Source organism: Tinamus guttatus, unplaced genomic scaffold (genome assembly GCF_059628265.1).
Source record: "Tinamus guttatus ecotype Peru unplaced genomic scaffold, ASM5962826v1 Tinamus_guttatus_pri_ptg000261l, whole genome shotgun sequence".
NCBI lineage: Eukaryota > Metazoa > Chordata > Aves > Tinamiformes > Tinamidae > Tinamus > Tinamus guttatus.
Genome location: NW_028288795.1, coordinates 278,732 through 296,523, shown reverse-complemented (window position 1 = coordinate 296,523; position 17,792 = coordinate 278,732). Strand labels below are relative to the sequence as shown.

The following is a 17,792-nucleotide window of genomic DNA, read 5'->3' as shown; positions in this document are numbered from 1 at the left end:
CCAGGAGCTTGGATGCCCTCTGGGAGCGGCTCGAGCCATCCCTGCCTGCTCTCCGAGCTCCCTGGAGCTTCCAGCAGGGATCTCCAGGCAATTTCCCACCTGGCTGCCGGCAAGAATGTGTTTTTGTGGCTTAAGCCACCTCTCCAGGCCTGAGCGGTGCCCACAGGGCCAAGTGCCACTGTCACCCCCAAGCAGGTGAGGGCATCTCCAAGGGCAGCCGGGGCCACCACGGCCCTTTGGGCAGCTGGATCTGTGGAGAGAAATGGGGGCTTCTTTCCCACCAAAGAGTGAAATTTTCCACACTGCGACTTCCATCAAAGATTTCCATGAAAAAGCTCATTCTGACCAGCTGGAGTCATTTTTGTTTCCCACGCCTCCTCAGCAGAGCCTCTGCCTATAAAATTATTTAATTTCCTCTAATAACGAGCCCTGCTGATAGGGACCCCAGTGCCGAGCAGCCCAGGCCGCAGTTCTGGGCACCCCAAAGCGGAGCAGGACCCTGTGACAAGGACAGGGGTGTCCCCGAGCACCAGAGCCGGGTGAAGTCACCTGCATGTGGCTGTCCCCCGTCCCCCAGCACACGCTGCTGAGCACGGCTATAGAAATAGCAGTTGAGGATGAGCCGTTTCAGCCAGCTACGAGATACCCCAACCTGACAAGTGCTTGTGAGCGAATGTCACAGGGAAATGGCACGAGCTTTCCGCACACTTCCACCTATTGCACTTATTTATTTTTTTTTCAGTATATAGAATCAATGCGATGGTAGAGGGCCCATCTAACCCCTGTTCCTACCTGGCTGGAGCGTGGAGGAAAGGAGCCACCGCTGGAAAAAAAGCAGGAAAAGGGCCTGTTTTTGGCCCATTTGGTGCTTTGCAGAGGTTTCCTGTATGGGGAAGCGGAAAGGCAGGTTACAGCAGGGCCATCACTCCCGGGATTCATCGCTGTTCCCAGCGGCTTCCCCATGGATACAGGAGCGGATCGACCCCGCCGAGCTCCGGCGCTCTCCCCGCATCCCCGTCACCCGCTGTTTGGTTTAATGGAGATTTACGGGCGCCGCCGAGACCTCCCCGGGGCCGCCGTCCTCCCGGCAGCGCCGCGGCAGCGGCTGCCAGCGAGCCCAGGCCCGGCCGTAACTCAGCGCCGCGGGATATTTACAGCCCGCTGTAAATCCAGGCACTCAGGAGAAATATTTAAAGATAATTTAAAATCCTCCTCCCGTCTCCGGGCAGGCTGAGGGCTGCCTTTCAATCCAAATCCGCAACTCCCAGGACATTGCTGCTTGTAATTACTACGAAAAGAATTTTAAAATCCTCAAACAAGATAGTTAATTGTCCCCAGAGCTTAAAAATAATTATTATTTTAACTACACTTCTTTCTGAGCAAGGGAAAGCTCTCCCCCATCTCCAAAGTGGTGGGGCCTGGAGGCTGCAGGCAGCAAGGGATGGGAGAGTCCAGGTCCCAGCCAGGGCAATGTCCCCAAGGAGGAGCAATGGGACCAAGCCCAGCTCTGCTGCAAACTCAGCTTGGCCACAGACACAACCCGGTGACAACCGGGGTGACAACGAGCACCAGCCACAGCGCCGGGGGACAAGGGGAGCCCCTGAGCCACCAGCTGTGACGATGTGACAGCCTGAGCTGTGAGTGTGGCAGCAGCTGCTAGTGCTGAACTCACGTTCACTGCAGTTAGTGCCACCTCTTCCCCCATGGTTTGCGTCTCGTTTTGCTTCCCTAATTGCCTTCAAGACACTGCATCCTTGGAAAAAAAGCTGCTAATGAGCAGCAAGTGGACAGCAAGGGAGGGAAACACCCCGGCAATGCAAGAAAGCCCCACAGGGAGCAGCCAGCACCATCCCTGCTGCACAGGAAAAGCTTTTTTGTAGGAAGCAGCAATGCCAGCTGGACACCCCGACCTCCAGGGCTGCTCCCAGACCACGACGGATGCTGCAGGAATCAAACACCTCACCCAAGAGCCATAATAATCCCGCTTAAACGTAAAGGGCATGAAAGGATCTGGACAAGCACAAGCGAAAGGAAAATGGGCAAATGATTCTCTTTAATCACAATGGCAAGGGAGTGCTACCCTGCACCGCCTCGCTTTGCGAACAGGCCGAGGACGCGCAGCAGATGCATCCTTTGATTTCCCACTCCATAAACATTTTCTTTTTCCCCAACCTCCCTCTCCGCTAAGAGGCAGGACCAGCCCAGAGCCCCTGCAAGCAGCTCGGTGACATCCCCCAGATGCTACCTGGGACTGCCAGGCCACACGGGCCACCCCCCTGAGGCACCCAGTGCACCAAGTTGTGCTCATAATACACTTTAAAGAGTAATTAAGTGAACTGCACCCTCTTATCTCCTCACACGGTAAGACCTGAGCTACAAGGCGTGATGCTCTGCCTCCTTTTGCATCTTAATTCCTCCTTTGTTGCTAGTCTGTCAAACCCTCATTCCTGGTCGCTGCTCCAGTGCTGGCTCTGCCTCCCTGTAGCTGGTCAGGGCCTGTCCCCTGGGCAGGACCTGGCAGGGAGACACAGTCGGGTGCTTTATTAGTGGCACCGGGTGATGCGAGGAAGAACATTGGAAACACAAGTGCCCCCCAGAACACTAGTGCTGGCAGCTGCTCTTGGGGATCCCGGCACCTCCATCACGGCTGTGCCCCCCACAACCAAGAGCTGCAAAGATCTGACTGTCTTTGCTTTGGCAAAGTGCAAGACACTGCAGCAACGGAAGGCTAGAGGTGACCTATGTGCCTTAAGAGCACCTCAAAGTGCTTTTCCGGAGGCTGTGGGGCCACCAGGAGCTGACAGCAGATGCAAAGTAGACCAGACACTGCAGCTGCGCTCTCAGGGACCCACCTCTGCCCAACCCTGGAAGCACTGGGGAACACAGAGGAACAAAATCCTCCTCCTTGGGTCAAAATTAAAACAAAGGAGCCAACAGCAGCTGCTAGTGTCTGAGATCATTCACATTTAAATCTACCATACACCCTTACAGTGCAATTGCTACACAGCAAAGCATAAGGCAGATACGTCCAACTCGGCCAGTTCAGAACAGGGATTGGGAGGATGATGGCACCGCTCGGAGCCTCCTCTTCTGAGGAGGAGCCAGTCCAGCCTCTTCCCTCCCTGCTCCTGCCCCTACGTTTCATCGTGCAGCGGATTGGGACAAGGTCCGAGATGGCATCGCTCCGAGAGAGGGGCTGGAAGCTCCGGGATGGAATTCTTCTCAAAGGACCTGCTCGGTGCTCGATGAGGAAACGTCCAACAACCTCCAAGCAGCGTAAGGGTTGAGCTCGTCCTGGTCCCTGCAGAGCGCCCACACGTACAGCATCCGCAGCACCTTGTCCTGGAGGGAAAGGCACGTGTTGGAATTGGATTCTAATGCAGACAGACGGTCCCAGACCTCCCACCCCAGTGCTGACCAGGAACAAGCTCCACAGTTCCACCAGAAATGGTTCTCAGGGAAATTTTGCCTTCTGGACACTAATCCTGAAGATCCCAAATAACAAGATGATAATGCTTACTAGGCTGCTGTTCATAACAACCAGGAACACAGCAACTTTTGATTCCTTACCACAAAGGGAGGATTTCCCAGCATCTCTGGAGAGCATATGCTCATCAAGGGACCACCCTGTCAAGCTGGAAAACAGCGTACTTATTTTCAGTATAAATTTCTGGTTTGAAAGTCATTCTGATGATATGGTGCATTGCTGCCTCTTAACTCTTCCCACACCTGTATTTCTGCCTCTCCTGTGTCTGCCTGTAGAGCTGCCCATCAGTTGCACCCAGGACTTTTTGCTGCCTCTCATGTAGAGGGACAAGTATTTCCCATAGATAAGGAAGTGTCACTGAGGGATGAGACGGAGCATTGGCTCAATTCCCAGCCGTGTACTTCAGTGCTGTATTTTGATCCAATGTGTGAATCTTTATAGGTTACAATTTAAGCATAGAAATGTGAGGGGGAGGCTTTCTGTACCAGCGCAGTCGTTAGAAATGAATGCTTTAGAAATCCTGGGCATCATAAAGCCACTGCTTCCCCCCACAGTGTTTCAAAAGCTAAGCCTGCTGCAGTTCGGGTTCAAGGTGTTCAGATGAAAGCTTTTCTTGTAAAACCCAAGAAATCCTGCTAACACACCAAGACAACTCCCCCTGATAGTAAGCAGGTCTTATTTAATTTCTTATTTTCATGTAACTGACTGCTGGAAGTGGCAGGGATTTCCTGGGACTCGGCCCCATCTGGACTTGCTTGTTCCCAAAAGCCAGGACCCACCCTCCTGGTTCAAGCCCAGCTCAGCTAATCCGCACCCTCAGAGCTCTCCGTCGCTGCCACCACATCCCACACGAGTGGAAACACCGTCCTCGGCTGCAAATTCAACAGGCTCTGCTTGTTCTTGGGTTACAAAGCCAACAGGCTCCCATATTTGGCCCCTTCATGGCAATCTATTTACAGATCTTTATCTGCGTTATCTCTTTTGCTAATTCTTGTTCTATTTGAGTAAATTTTTCCAGATATATGTAAGCACAGTGCTTCTGAAGGAAGAACACAGACCAGCTCAGGATTGCTGCTTCCTCAGAGCATGCACTCCTAAAAAAGAGGGCCTCTTTCCTCCTGAAAATGAGACGTGCTGAAGCACAGAAATGTTTTGTTCCTGAAGCCGAGAGATTTCCGACTTACTGCTTTGCTGCTTTTACTAATAGGGTGCATCTTAATCCTGAACATACAGTTCATGCTGCTGCATACAGAGCCGGGGCCGTCGAACATCTGCAGACTCCCCGAGGTGGCTTTCAGGCATGGCCATGAATATCAGATCAAACTTGTCCTTTAATCCCACAGTCTGCTAGAAGAAAGCACGTCCTGCCCCAGAGCCCCTCGGGATCCAATTTTAAAGATGCTTTTGGCTGTGCGAGGCTCAGCCTGCCCAGATGGATGTCGTGGGGCTCCATGGGGATCTCCTGCACTCACCGCTGGAATACCGGGGCCAATCCCTCTGGATTGCCCCATATCCCACCGGGCATGAGCATGCAGCAACGGCAGCCTGAACTACTGCCAAGTAGGTAACACTGCAGTGATTACAAGCACATGATTTCTATTTAGGGAGTTTACAATTTGAGGCTCTTTTTTATCCCCCTAGAAGGTCATTTGTTCCCCACTCGGCAGGAGCAGCTCAGCAGTTGCACCGACTCCTACTTGCCAGCCAGCCTGCAGCTGACATTTGATTAAAACTAAAGTTGTGTTTCCTATAGAGAATTTTAATGCATCTCCCTGATTTATTGCTGCTCCAGAGAAATCAGACAGCATATGGACTTTGATATCCTGTTTAATAATTATCACATCAATACCCATCTTCCAGATTGGAGAAATCTGATGCAAGAGATCCCTGTATCAGCTGTTCCCCTCACTGCAGTCACTCTGACAGGTCATAAATCAGTCCAGGTGGACCCCATCTTTAAAATTAGCCTTTTTTTTTGTAAACTTGCAGTCTAGACTAAAGAGAATACAAAGGTATTGCAGAGAAATGGACAGGCTGCTCCAGCTGCTGTGTCACTGTGTCAGTAACAAGTGTTTCTGTGCTCAGATCTGAAAAGCCTGGCTTAGCAGCGCTCACAGCAGACACTGCAGGCTGGGACTTGCACGTGTCAAGAGCTAAACCACGGTGAAGAACAACCCAAAGAGACGTCAAGGGACCTGCTGCACAGCAGTCACTCCACAAAATGCCTCTTGGCAGCGGTTCCCGTTAGAGGCCTCTATCCTGTACAACATCTAATACAAGTGGATATGGGAGAGCTGCAGGAAGCAAAGGCTAGTGACAGCCGAAAACATTTTGTACCAGCGCTGCAAAAAGCCTGAGCTCCACTTCTGAGTGTGACAGGAATGGCTCACGCTGAGCTCCACTAAACACTTCCCCCAGAGGATGCAGTTTTATTCCTATTTCCACTCTCCTCCGGGTTTCATGGCCAGCCAACCTTGTGCCAGCCAAATTAAGGTAATTTTCTTTCAGACTTGCACAGGATTCCCAGAGGTTTCTCCGTTGGCACACCTGGCCTGGGACAACATAGCAACCCACAAAGCAACGAGAACAAGCCGGTCACACGGGATTCATCTCTCTATTCTCCTTAGGAACCCAACAGTCACCAAGAGAAATGAACAGAGCACAGGTGAGATGTTTCATTGGGTTTTTACCCACCAGTTACAATCTCTTTCCTAGCCATCTACTTGAGCCCACAGAATGCATCAGCAGTGAAGACAGATGCCTTCTTTTTGCTTGCTGATAGTTCATAAAGTTCTAGGGGACACTGTGAGGCACCAAGGGTCAGCAACACCAGACTCCTGCAAAAGCTCTAACAGTTTTGCTGACAACTAGAGACAGCACATTTTTGTGAGTTATACAGAATAAATTTGTCTGCATTGTCTATAAAAACAAAACGTAAAAGCATCACAAACTGCCAAAGGGACTGGATCCATCACAACTGAGATGGCTAGCAGGGAAATGAAGAGAGCAGGGGAGCATCACTTACCGGATCACCTTCCACCACTTCCCCTTGCTGGTTCTTAATTACCATCACAACTTGAGCCTGAAAAGTGATAATTAACACTGGTCCCTGCTCCATCATCTTCCCCATAGCCAGCTGCAAAGAAAGAAAATTCGTTTAGGCAAAAAAAAAAAAAAAGAACTTCTGAAGATGAATGTAAAAGCATCAAGTATTTAACATAACTGCCATGGCCTGACACAGCTGAAAGTGCCATTGCCTCTCAGAGATGAATCTAGTCACTTTAACAAGGTTATATCTGTTCTGCTGATACTGCCATCGTAGGCATTACTGTAAAGCATTTTCCCAAAACCTTTCCCTGTGCTAAAATACTTCCCAAACATTGTTCTCTAAGTTTCCATTGTTTTTCCTATATTTAAGGACTTGTGAAACATGAGCTCTGTTTTAAGCATTTCCAAAGTAGAGACTAATACTAAAAGAAATCACACTCTGATCCATTTCCCAAATGAACTATACCAAAAAGGTTCTTCACTTGCTTGCAAACGGATTTTTATCTACTCCATTACAGTTTTGTGTTAAAGAGAACTCAGAAGGAGAAAGACTTCAAGGTGACAATTTTTTGTTTGACAGTTTTTTTGTTCTCCATTCCAAGATTACCCCATTAAACCTTCTAAGTGAAACACAATGAAGAATGGAAATACAATAAAGAAGGGAGAATTTTGTTTCCCAAAGCTGTACTCTTAAAAAAAATACAACATTCTGTTTCTTTTGTAGAAATGCAGTATGCTACAGAGGAGGATTTTTCATCGTGCTCATAAGAACACATAAGAACTGCTGCTACCTGTTAGTTTTGATAGGAGAGGAGGTCCAGGAAAGGGAAGTACATACTTTATTCTCGAGAATCCAAAATTTAGCTCAACTTGAAGGCAGGAGGTATCTAGTGAAGTAGCTGCCTTATTCCCCTCCTCCTCCTCTTATCTCTCTCCTTTGAGGCAGAGCTGGATATGGAATATGGAAGGGCTGATCAAAGGTGAGAACTTCTTTTTGAAGATGCTTTTGCCATTGAGTTAAAAAGAGATCTGAAGGAGCCAGCAGCAGATGAAACTAAAGCCTTAATTAAATCAAAGTGCAGCTTGAGACTTTCTGCTAAGCACAACAGTAACAGGTCTGGCTCCTCCACATAACGAGGACGTGGAGAGCATTAAGACCATGCAGATATTTGGCAAGAAATCCCCAACTACCAACACTGCTGCTGACCAGGCAATGGTCATTACCTTCCTCCTCATCCAGAACAGCAGTTAGGTCTCTCTAGTAGCCATTCCTGCAGTGCATGTCCTTGAGCCACAGAAATATCTCACGCTGTCATCCAAAGTAAGCAGCAACGAAGTCCTTCATTTAAACACTGGGTCACTGCTATTTGCCTTTATTATTAGCCTTTCTAAATCTATATCCAAACTAAAACCAAGGTGCCCTGGCAGAGAAGGGATAAATGAGAGTCCTGTAATTTAGGCTAGTTTCCCAGTAGCTAATTCCCAGTAGAGAATTGCTTCCTCAAATTTGCCCCACGTGCTCTCTCTTCCAGCTGTGGTGATCTGTTCTTCTGCTAGCAGAAACAGCAAATACGAGAACAGCATGGGGCAAGAAATAAAGCAGAAAAGTCCTAAAGTTCTAATTTAGCCCCCAAGATGAAGCACAGAAGGGGAGACTCACATCAATGTTGTCGATGTCCAGAATCCTGGAGTGGAACTGGAGACCCATGATTTTGGCTTGCTGGATTGGATGAGCAAGTTGACTGTAAGTCTAAACGAAGCAACAAACTTGTGTTACACGTTTGAATTTGCTCTGTCATAAAGAAAAAAGGGTTTTTTTGCTTAGCAAGAACCATGAAAAAAGTCACTTTCCTCCAAACACTCTGAAAACTTATTTACTGCACGTACCTAACAGCTCCATCAAATGTGCCAGGCTCCACATAAACAAATTCTTACTAAAACTCCATCTCCACTGGACATAAAAGGAGATTCCTCATTCAGCTCTGCACACTGAATGCACCTGAGGGCCAAAGTACTTGTGGCTCTGATTTGACAACAAACAGGGAGAAACATTCTGGGTATCAAGGTGTTTTCCTAGGACCCAGACCAGTGTTTCCAGGCTCTGTTGCAGGCACGCACACTGAGGACGGTTGTTGGGAATAGGGAATTTCTATCTGCTTCCAGCACTATCACAACATTCCTGGCACCTTGTCAAACAAGCACAAGGCAGCCCCGACCATGTTTCATGACCCCAGATCTCCCAACCTCCATTACGAAGGCTTTGTAAGAGCCTTTTTCTCCTGGACACTCATTAGTGAGACTCTCGTTCTCAACCTCAGCTCATTTTACACGAGTCTCCACTTAGAAGCTTGATTTAAAATCACAGCCAAGAAGGATTTGCCTCATGTCTTATGCAAGTAAACTTGCTACTCCCTCTACAAATTTGAGAGGAATTCTGTGGTGTCACTTCAAAGCTTCCTTGAAGCAGTAAAGAACCTTCTTTATTTTCAGACCGCTTTAAATACCTTTCTCTTACATACTACAAAATTACTAGGAAGACCTAACAGAACAAACCACCAGGAAAAATTTATATAGAAACGGTTTCTTTCTTTAGTATTTGAATTTTCAGCCCTCTGCTGGTGGTGTTTGGTGAGGAGAAGACTCCCTTTAAGCAGATAAATTCTTCAGAAACAAAACCAGTATGCTTCTGTGTTGCCAACAGCACAATTATTTTAGAGCAGATAGAAGATTGAGCAGAATAAACACCCTCTGGCATTTAAACGCTGACTTCAGATAAGGATCTACTTCCATGCAGCTAAGTGCACAATAATACAATCACTGCATCACAACTAATTCACATACACTGTGTTCTAGAAAGCGGGTGCAATATTGAAATATTGAAATATTTCCAGCAGGAAAACAAAACCACCATCTTAACAGTAAATTAAATTTTCTGAAGTCAGATTATCTAGGCTGCAAATTATCTGTGCTGAAAATTCATGCAAATTTGAGCCTGCCAATGTTATCTGCTGGGATACTCCAGTGGAGCTCTGCTTATGTAGTAGCTACATGGAATGATCAGCTCTGCCAAAAGAAAATCAACTATCTGGGGTCAACTCAGACATCTCTGCACATTCCCCATATCAGGAATGCAGAGAAATGCAAGGCAAATACGGCCAAAGAACTCCTCATCATAGCAGTGCAGATTGCTTCTCTCTTTCCAAATTGGTTGGAAGCAGCAGCCATCCTCAAAGTCTCTGCAAAGTTCCACTGAAACCGAGGGCAGTGCAAAACTAGTTAAACCAGTTTAGCTCTTAAAACAGTTACTGTTTATCTCTGCAAGGAGCTTTCCTCCCTTTTCCAGACCATAGTGGAAGTCCCCAATGGAAACCTGGATCCATTAGTGCTTTGTAGCATGAACACGTTAGGCAGGGGAGCAGCTGGGCAAGGCAGCCTGTTGTAAACACACAGTAAAGACACAACACGTGTCCTCACGGAGGAGGATCGTGGCCTTTCCAGCCATTTCCAGCAGTTCTACTTACCGCTTCATAGCACCAATCTTTGAGGATATCAAGTTCTCCAGACATCATAGCCTAAGAGAGGAAAATCAAATAAAATATGAGGATTTCAAAATGCCTCCTGGATCAGAGAGATGAAATATCAGCACTCGCAAACTGCTTTAAATCTTGCATCATCTCAGGACAGCCTTTGTTCTCTGTTAACATCCCCTTCTCTTCAAAAGTCTCACTTTTTCCAATCTCATACGTATCTCTCAAAACCTGATTTTTGCTATCTTTTAATCTTTGTCTTTTCAGACACACGGTGACAGTGAGATGAACTACACATTCACAGTCTTAATCAGCGCTATCTTCTGAGTGTTTTTTCCCAGGCTTTGGAAACCTTAAAGTTTCAAAAATTTTCTTGGCTAATGCCAGAAATATCTTCAGCAAAACATTTGCCACAACCTGGTCTTCATCCCAAGCCACTTACAGATCATTTAGAATTCTTTCCAAATTCTTTCCTTATCAATACTTGGTATTATCCCCCACCCTGTACTGCTTGTTCACCTGGTGCAGTTTGATTCCTCAAATGTACATACGATTTCTCATGGGAGAAGGTCAGTTGTTTCCCAGACCAGATTTTTTTTTGCTATGCTATTAAATTGCATAACAAGATTTGCAACTAAATTGTGACGTGAGATCAAGCTTCCCATTCCCGAGGTTATTTCATGTGGGATTTTATGCTAAGCGGGGTGCTTGAGAAGCAAATGGGTGTCCTAGCTTTTAATTTTAGCATTAGAAAAAGTAAATGCAAAGCCTGCTATGCTGGGATAAAGAAACGAAACACATGCATCATACTCTGCACCCACCTTACCTCTAGGACATTGGGGATTATATCATTCTCGCACTGCTTTAAGAAACGATCTTTGTCAAAGGATGGATCCACTTTAAGAATCTCTGTCAAAACCTCAGACATTTCTGTCTTCGAGAACAACCCACCTAATGAAACAGTAAGACTGGTGATAGGACCAACGTTGGCAAAAAAAACAAAAGAAAATAAACAATGACAAAACAGAAAACAGACAGGCTTTGGTTATATAACAGAAGGAAAGAAGAGTGGCCTGGGAAGAGCTATAAACTGCATGTTAGGTTTGAGATTTATCCTGTAATAGCACTTGTCGTTGCATTACATTGCACTTCCGACCCAGTAACAGGTTGCTACCCTGCATGATACTGGATAATGATCCATGCAAGGTGCTATAAAGCTCCCGAATCTTTCCCAAAGGCCAGGAATACATTGAGGACAACAGCACCAGCAGCCACAGGAGCAGAGCTAAAAGCCTAGAGACACATTTTCACAGCAAGGATGAAACATTACCTATTAAGTCAGTGACTTTGTCTGTGACAGCTCTGGAAGCGCGAATGAAAGCGTTATCACTTTCATCATACTTCATTTTCATTTCAAAGAACCCTGAAAGGAGAGAAGACATGAGCAGCAGTGCCTTTCCACTACATTGCTGAACTGGGAACAACATGCAGCAGACTGTAATTTCACCTCCTAGCTGACTCCTAAATCTTTCCAGTGATTAATACATTCCATTTAAAAGGCTTTTTTCCTTATCTTTCCACTATGCTCTCAAATATCACTAACTTTTCCCTACCTATGAGATTAGTTCCTTTACACACAAGTATTAGGGTTCTCTGTGGACAACAGGGTTCCACCAGAAGCCTTCTGGCCCAGGAGAATGAGGGTTTCTCTCACTTTAATGGCCAGAGCCTCTGGACTTGCTTAGAGCAGCAACTCAGGCCGCTACAAGGGGCAGTGGGACGTAGTGATGCGAAGCCAACACCAGAAAACGTACCTGGAAAAATCAAAAGTAGACCTTAAAGCTGGCCAATTTTTGATGGATAGCAAGACAGCAGCAAGAATGCATTTTTTAAGCACCTCTGTGTACTCCTCAAGCTCGAGGCAAAGGAATGCCGAGCTACTCCAAAAATACAGATGCTGCTGAAGGAGAAAGAGAACTCGTTTTCCTCCTAATAAAGCAAAGTCTCAAAGGCAGAAAGAAAAGGGCAGTGGGGAGGAGAGGGGAAGCAAAGCCACTGAAACAAGTAGACACTGTTAAAACAAAATCACTGTCTGCCTCTGAACAGAAGGAGCAAGGAAACTGCAGTAGGTAGTTGTGGGATAACGAGCCCAGAGGGAGCCTTCTTCCCACTGTGTTAATTAACAGTTGGAATTCTGCTCTGAAGGATACACTCCTTCCAAAAAAAAAATCAACCTGTGCTCTTGGTACTGGTGGCACATAAAGAGACAGCCCTTCCTCTCAAATCTGGTGCAGCCATTTCTGCAAAGCTCCCCAGATTGTGAAATTACAGCCTGGGAAATACGCACAAAAAAATAGAATTCACAAAGAGCTCATGCAAATGGCACAGGAGTGGAAGGTGCAAAATCTTATCAGGAGATGGAGAATCTCCAAAGCTATGAGTGAAACACTCATAGTTAGTCTTAACACAAGGGACACAAAACCCCACTCTTGGACACTTCCCTAGGAGCTCTGTTTGAAAGGAAGGTGAGAAGAAACGGCGTGCAAATTTAAGGATATGATGTGGTTTTATGCAACAATTTTTTCCCCTATTTACCCTGCAGCTACAGGCAACAATTATTTTGATTTGCTGACAGATTCTGGTTTCAGGCTTCTTTATGCCCTTCAGTAACATTAAGTATCTAGATAACCATCAAAAATTATTGCCCACTGCAATACAGATATTCACTATTTTTATGTTTTGCAATAAAACTGCAAGAGAAGTGAAGCTCTCCATATCTCACTTTTAAGCAGATGATAGCAGAAACGAGCTCACTGAAAATAAGACTTCTCCTTGCCACAAGCCTGAGGTCAGAAAGAAGAAATCTCCCTGCCCTCTCCCTGAGGACATGCATGCATGTCCTGCCAGACTGTATCTGCCCAGAACAAGCAGACCTCAGCTCTCTCTGGGCAATGATGAAGGCAAGTTTTCATATCTACGAGGGGCTGCAATATTTTATTAAGCAAGGGCAATAAAAATTCGGGTTGAGGGGGTCCCAAGAGAGACAGAGCAGCCTAGAGAAGTTTCAATATTGTCAACTATGCCTACTTCCCATTTCACACCACCTCACAGCAACAGCTACAACAAAAACGGCCCTGATTCGCATTACGTTGGGACTCGTTGCACAGATGGCATCAGATCCAACACAGCAACACTCAGAGCACTGAAAATTCTGTCTTTGGAACTGCTCTGTCTTTGGAACACTTACTATTGAAGACCACATTGTTGTCCTTGAAATCTTTCCACTGTTGATACCATTTGGAGTCCTTATGCAGCACCACACCCATGGCCTCCCTAGAGAAAGCACAAGACATGGGTCAAGAACACGCACGTAACACCCGGGTCCCCGCAGCCTCACTTCAGCTCTCACATTTGACCCATCCCTGCAGTTACCTTTTAAAACTTTAGCAAATTACACAGGGAAATACTCAGCTTAAATTACATCCAGTACTTACTCATTAGCTTCGAATATTCGCTCCTCTTTAATCCCCTCGCCCGAAAATTCTTTCCTTTTTCGTAGTCGCTCTGGACGTTTGTAAGGACCTGTCCGCCCTAAAACACTTTCGTCTATTTCCTTCTTAACAGTTTCTACTCCCTGAAAGGAAAACATTCTTATTAGGGTGATTTACCTTTCAAAAAGCTGCAAATCACTTCCGTTGGGGGAAAAAAAAAAAAAAAAAAAGATGCACCACAGGTTATTCCCCTCTCTCTCTCTACTCAGCAGATGTCTCTCTGCTAATGCAGACGGAGAAATACACTAATATTAAGGCTCACTATTAAGGAAAAGTAGCCTCACTTCTCATAGCAGGAGCCTACACATCTCCCAGTTGAGAAAACGGCTATGAAGTAAACTGTTTCTCTCCCATATAGAAAACGTGCAGGAAAATCACAGTAGCACAGCTTATACTAAAGGAGAGGTGTGAGTTATTCTCTCTTCAATTCTCTCTTCACTATCAAGAAGAATGACTTGATAAATCTGGACTAACACAAACCACACAATCAGACTGTATCAAGTAAGCCACATCCCTCTGTAATCACTGGAGAGAATTTTGTCATACACCTGAAGGGGACTAAAGGGCATTTTTTAGCGTTTCTGCTTTATCTTGGCTGCACTGTTTTTAATAACTTACTGAGTTTTTGAGCAATAGCTTCTCTAGCAACTGTACCTGGTTCACAAAAAGTGCAGCTTCCCTTTGTAGCCCCATACACCCAGGTAGAAGGTTGTTTCATATACACTCTTTCTGGATAGCTTTTTTCCCTCCAAGTTGTATGTTTATTTAGGACACGTAATTTATCTAGCCCAAAGTACCATGTGGCTTTATGAGGACTGTTAAGTCTCAAGTTTATTTCATGAAGTAATTTCCTGGAAAGTGCTCAGAAGGGTCCACCACAGTCCTGCCAGTGCTTGTTTACAGAAGAGGAACAGATGCTACTCTGCCCCATGAGCACAGCAAACCATTTTTACAGTATCACGTTTAGCAGAAACTCATCTACTTGAGACTTGCACCTGAACAAATGCCAGACCTGCAAAATAAAGCTCTTAAATTCATTAGTTTATTCCCATCGCTCACAAGCAGTACTTTTTATGGGAAGACTCTTGCTCTACGTGTTTGGCTTGTAATTTTAGACTCAGCACAAGCTTGCGTGTAACTTCCATGACCATGAGCTGTGTCTGCAGGACTGGGCCTCAGAGAAGAAAGGGACTCCTGCACGTACCTGAGAAATGGCTTTGAAGGCTGCTGTCTTGCCTAGTTTCTCCCCTCCTTTTGTCACTGACTCTGCAGACTGCTTTGCTGTTTTTGCTGCTTCTTCCACACCTTCCTTTATCTTCCGGCCAAAATCACTTTTACTGACTTCGTCCAAACTCTGCAACCAAACGGGAAAGAAAAGGTCCTAAAATCAGTGGCCAAAACATTACTGCTGCAGCTCTTAATGACTGCAACCCTAAAGATAATGACTGTTCCTCATCAAGAGGAAAAGAAAGGGTGGTAATTCAAATACACACAAAACCAGTGTCTTAGGACCAAACTGCCCCAAGGGAAGGTTTTCCCTAGTTGTTTTACCTCTTTAACTGTACCAGTTATTTCTTCAAGTTTCTTTTTAATCACTTCGGATGTCTTCACTGTTTCAGATTCAATGGTTTTCTGTAGGGGGGAAAAAAAAGACAGTCATGATATAACCATGAGGACAGAAAACACTCAACAACAGTTTAGCATATAGCACACCTCACTAACACTGTAATTTAGGAGAGTGTTAATTAATCCTGAGTAGGATTGATTCGTTTCCCTTCCCAGCACTTTTTTAAGGTAAATAAACAGCATTTTCTCACTAAGAAAAAAAAACATATCAAGATATAACATGTTCTTTGCTGGGTAAAATAGATCTCCTGATCAATACAATGTAAACTAACAGCAATCCTGAAACACAGCAAAAGGGAATTAAAGAACAAATTTCACAGGCCAATAACTCGAAATGGGTGAGTGGGGGATTCACAGCCCAGCAGTTAATTCTGCCACAACTGACTTAGATTAATAAAAAACTTCACAGTTCAACTGAAGAGCAAGTAGATGGCCAAGTTCTGTTTTCAAGTGCAGAGAAATCTTGTGCTCTTGCAGAACACAAAACACTCAAGTAAATAACACCAGTACTTCGTTATCGGAAATGATGCTCTTTTAAATCCTTTAACATTGCACAGACAACATCTGAACACTGATGAAATTAGACTCACTGTGCCATTATTTTATCTACTCATTATCTGGAAAATCTAGTGAAGGATCTGGCACGCTGAACTAGACAATTCATTTGCACAAAGACTGAACTTTAATAACCAGAACAGTGACTAGACAATGAAAACATTGAAGAAATTTGGGGACTTACATATTTCCTCCTCGCTTCTCGGAGTGCATCAGATTCTTCCAGCTTTTTAGCTTCATCTCGGAATTTTTTAATACTTTCTTTCATCTCTTTATTTTTGGCTAACTCCTGTTTGATGTTCTCCACAAAACCTGATATAAAACCCTTTCTTCCTCCAGAAGAGTAACATCTAGACTAAAGAAAATCATTAGATGTTGTAGAAAGCAAAGAAACATTTAATTGAAGAAGCATTAAAGCCAGAATGTGGATTTACTTAAGCCAAGCACTGTGTTACCTCTAGTGCATTTAATGCTGTGGAAAACATATAGTCACCTTGGAAAAGCAGCCTACCTAACCCCCATAAAAGCCAAATATCTAATACAATTGTAATGTCTTGTGATATACATCTATATAGCTGTGAAAAAAGCTGTTCCTTCTAAGGTTGTTTGACACTATCTTAGCTTGAAATGGTTCTTGACAATTAACTAAGTTCTGTGAAAGATTTACATCGTAGAGGAAAGAGTTATTGGAATACTACTCCTAAATTCTGTCGCTTGTACTCTGCTACTAAGAAAATACACCTGCTGAATCCAAGCAAATTAAAAAGCTGAATCTTTCACCTAGAACTGCTGTTCTCAAAAACACATCCAGACCTGGCAGATTCTGCACTTTGCTTGTTGAGAAAACGCTTCCAGCCATGAACCAACCTGATAAAGCTCTAGGACAGGCCTGCTCGACCTGTAGGCTGCGCCGCTGTAGACCGCAGGGCCTGGGTACCGGCTGGACATGAGCCGCATGCAGCCGACGAGACATTTCTGCAATGGAAACGGAGCCTCGGGTTAGCACCCGGCACGAGATGGAGCTTTAAAGAGCCCAGAAATAAAGGCAGGAATACTGCAAAAAGGTGCTATTTGTTAGTCTTTGGCGAGCAGACTGTAAGCGCCGCCAGGAACTGTTTGCAGGATGGTGTGAGGGGACAGGGCACAGAAGCACACTGTATATATATATATATGTATATATATGCATAGTACATACAAATACATGCACCAAATGTGCCATGTGGTCACCGCGCTGTGCCTCCGAGCTCAGGGAAGGGACAGGGAAGTTCCAGAGCCCTCCCGCAGTCCGTAGGGTCTCCAGGGACGGGCTAGAGCCGGCGCGGGATGGGGAAGGCCTCGATACCGAGGAGCCCTGCGGTACCAGGCAGGGCCTCCGCCCCGGGCCGCCTCTCCCGCCGAGGCCGCAGCCCAGCCGGGACAGGCCGCGCTTCACGGGACGGCAGGCGCGAGCCGGCGGAGGCCCCTGGAGCAGCCGTTGGGCCCCGGCGCCCCGCGGAGGCCCCGGAGGAGCTGGCGGGTCCCGCCCCGGCCCCAGCCCCGGCCCCGCCGCCCCGCGCTCACCCGGCAGCCGCCAGACCCCGCCGCCATCTTGGACGTGTGACCTTCGCGCGGCGCCGCGCGGTGACGTCACGCGGCGCAGGCGCCGTCAGGCGCGGACCGCCCCCCCCCGCGACACGAGGCTCCCCCCTCCCCAGACAGGCGGCGGCAATGAGACTCCAACAAAGCTTTAACTAACTTTTTTATTATTATTATTGTGAAGTAAAATGCATTTTTTTTCTTCTCTAAAGTACAAAGTAGCAAGTGAAGTGTCCGCACGCGTCCTCTCCAGCGCCCCGAGGGTCTCCTCTAAAGCCTCCCCCCAGCCCCTTGCCACACAGTGACTGCTGCCTCCTCACCCACCTCCCCGGCCCCCTTTTCTGCAGTAGCAAAGCTGGTTTGAGATTCCTTTTAATAAAGGTTTAATAAACCATTTAATAAAGAACAATAAGGTAAAAACCC

The 17,792-nt window shown here is 46.1% G+C and overlaps 1 protein-coding gene across 1 annotated transcript; it reads right to left on the bottom strand.

The window, feature by feature from the left end:
- Positions 1-2,944: 2,944 nt before the first annotated feature.
- On the bottom strand, positions 2,945-16,763 carry TIMM44 (translocase of inner mitochondrial membrane 44). The gene is made up of 12 exons (XM_010221959.2): positions 16,662-16,763; positions 15,979-16,149; positions 15,165-15,245; positions 14,818-14,967; positions 13,557-13,696; positions 13,310-13,395; positions 11,393-11,485; positions 10,889-11,013; positions 10,057-10,107; positions 8,196-8,285; positions 6,513-6,623; positions 2,945-3,342 (listed from the first exon to the last, which is right to left on the bottom strand). Exons 1-12 carry the CDS (start codon positions 16,749-16,751, stop codon positions 3,223-3,225), a joined length of 1,308 nt encoding a protein of 435 aa, XP_010220261.2. The 5' UTR covers positions 16,752-16,763; the 3' UTR covers positions 2,945-3,222.
- Positions 16,764-17,792: the final 1,029 nt, after the last annotated feature.

Excerpts from the sequence above, each read along its gene's own strand:
- TIMM44 (XM_010221959.2), bottom strand. The coding sequence starts at position 16,751 with ATGCGGCTCATGTCCAGCCGGTACCCAGGCCCTGCGGTCTACAGCGGC. Across the intron at positions 15,246-15,978 it reads GAGAAGCGAGGAGGAAATAT|AAAACCATTGAATCTGAAAC; the intron begins GTAAGTCCCCAA and ends TCCCCCCTACAG. Across the intron at positions 10,108-10,888 it reads TAATCCCCAATGTCCTAGAG|GCTATGATGTCTGGAGAACT; the intron begins GTAAGGTGGGTG and ends TTCCTCTCTTAG.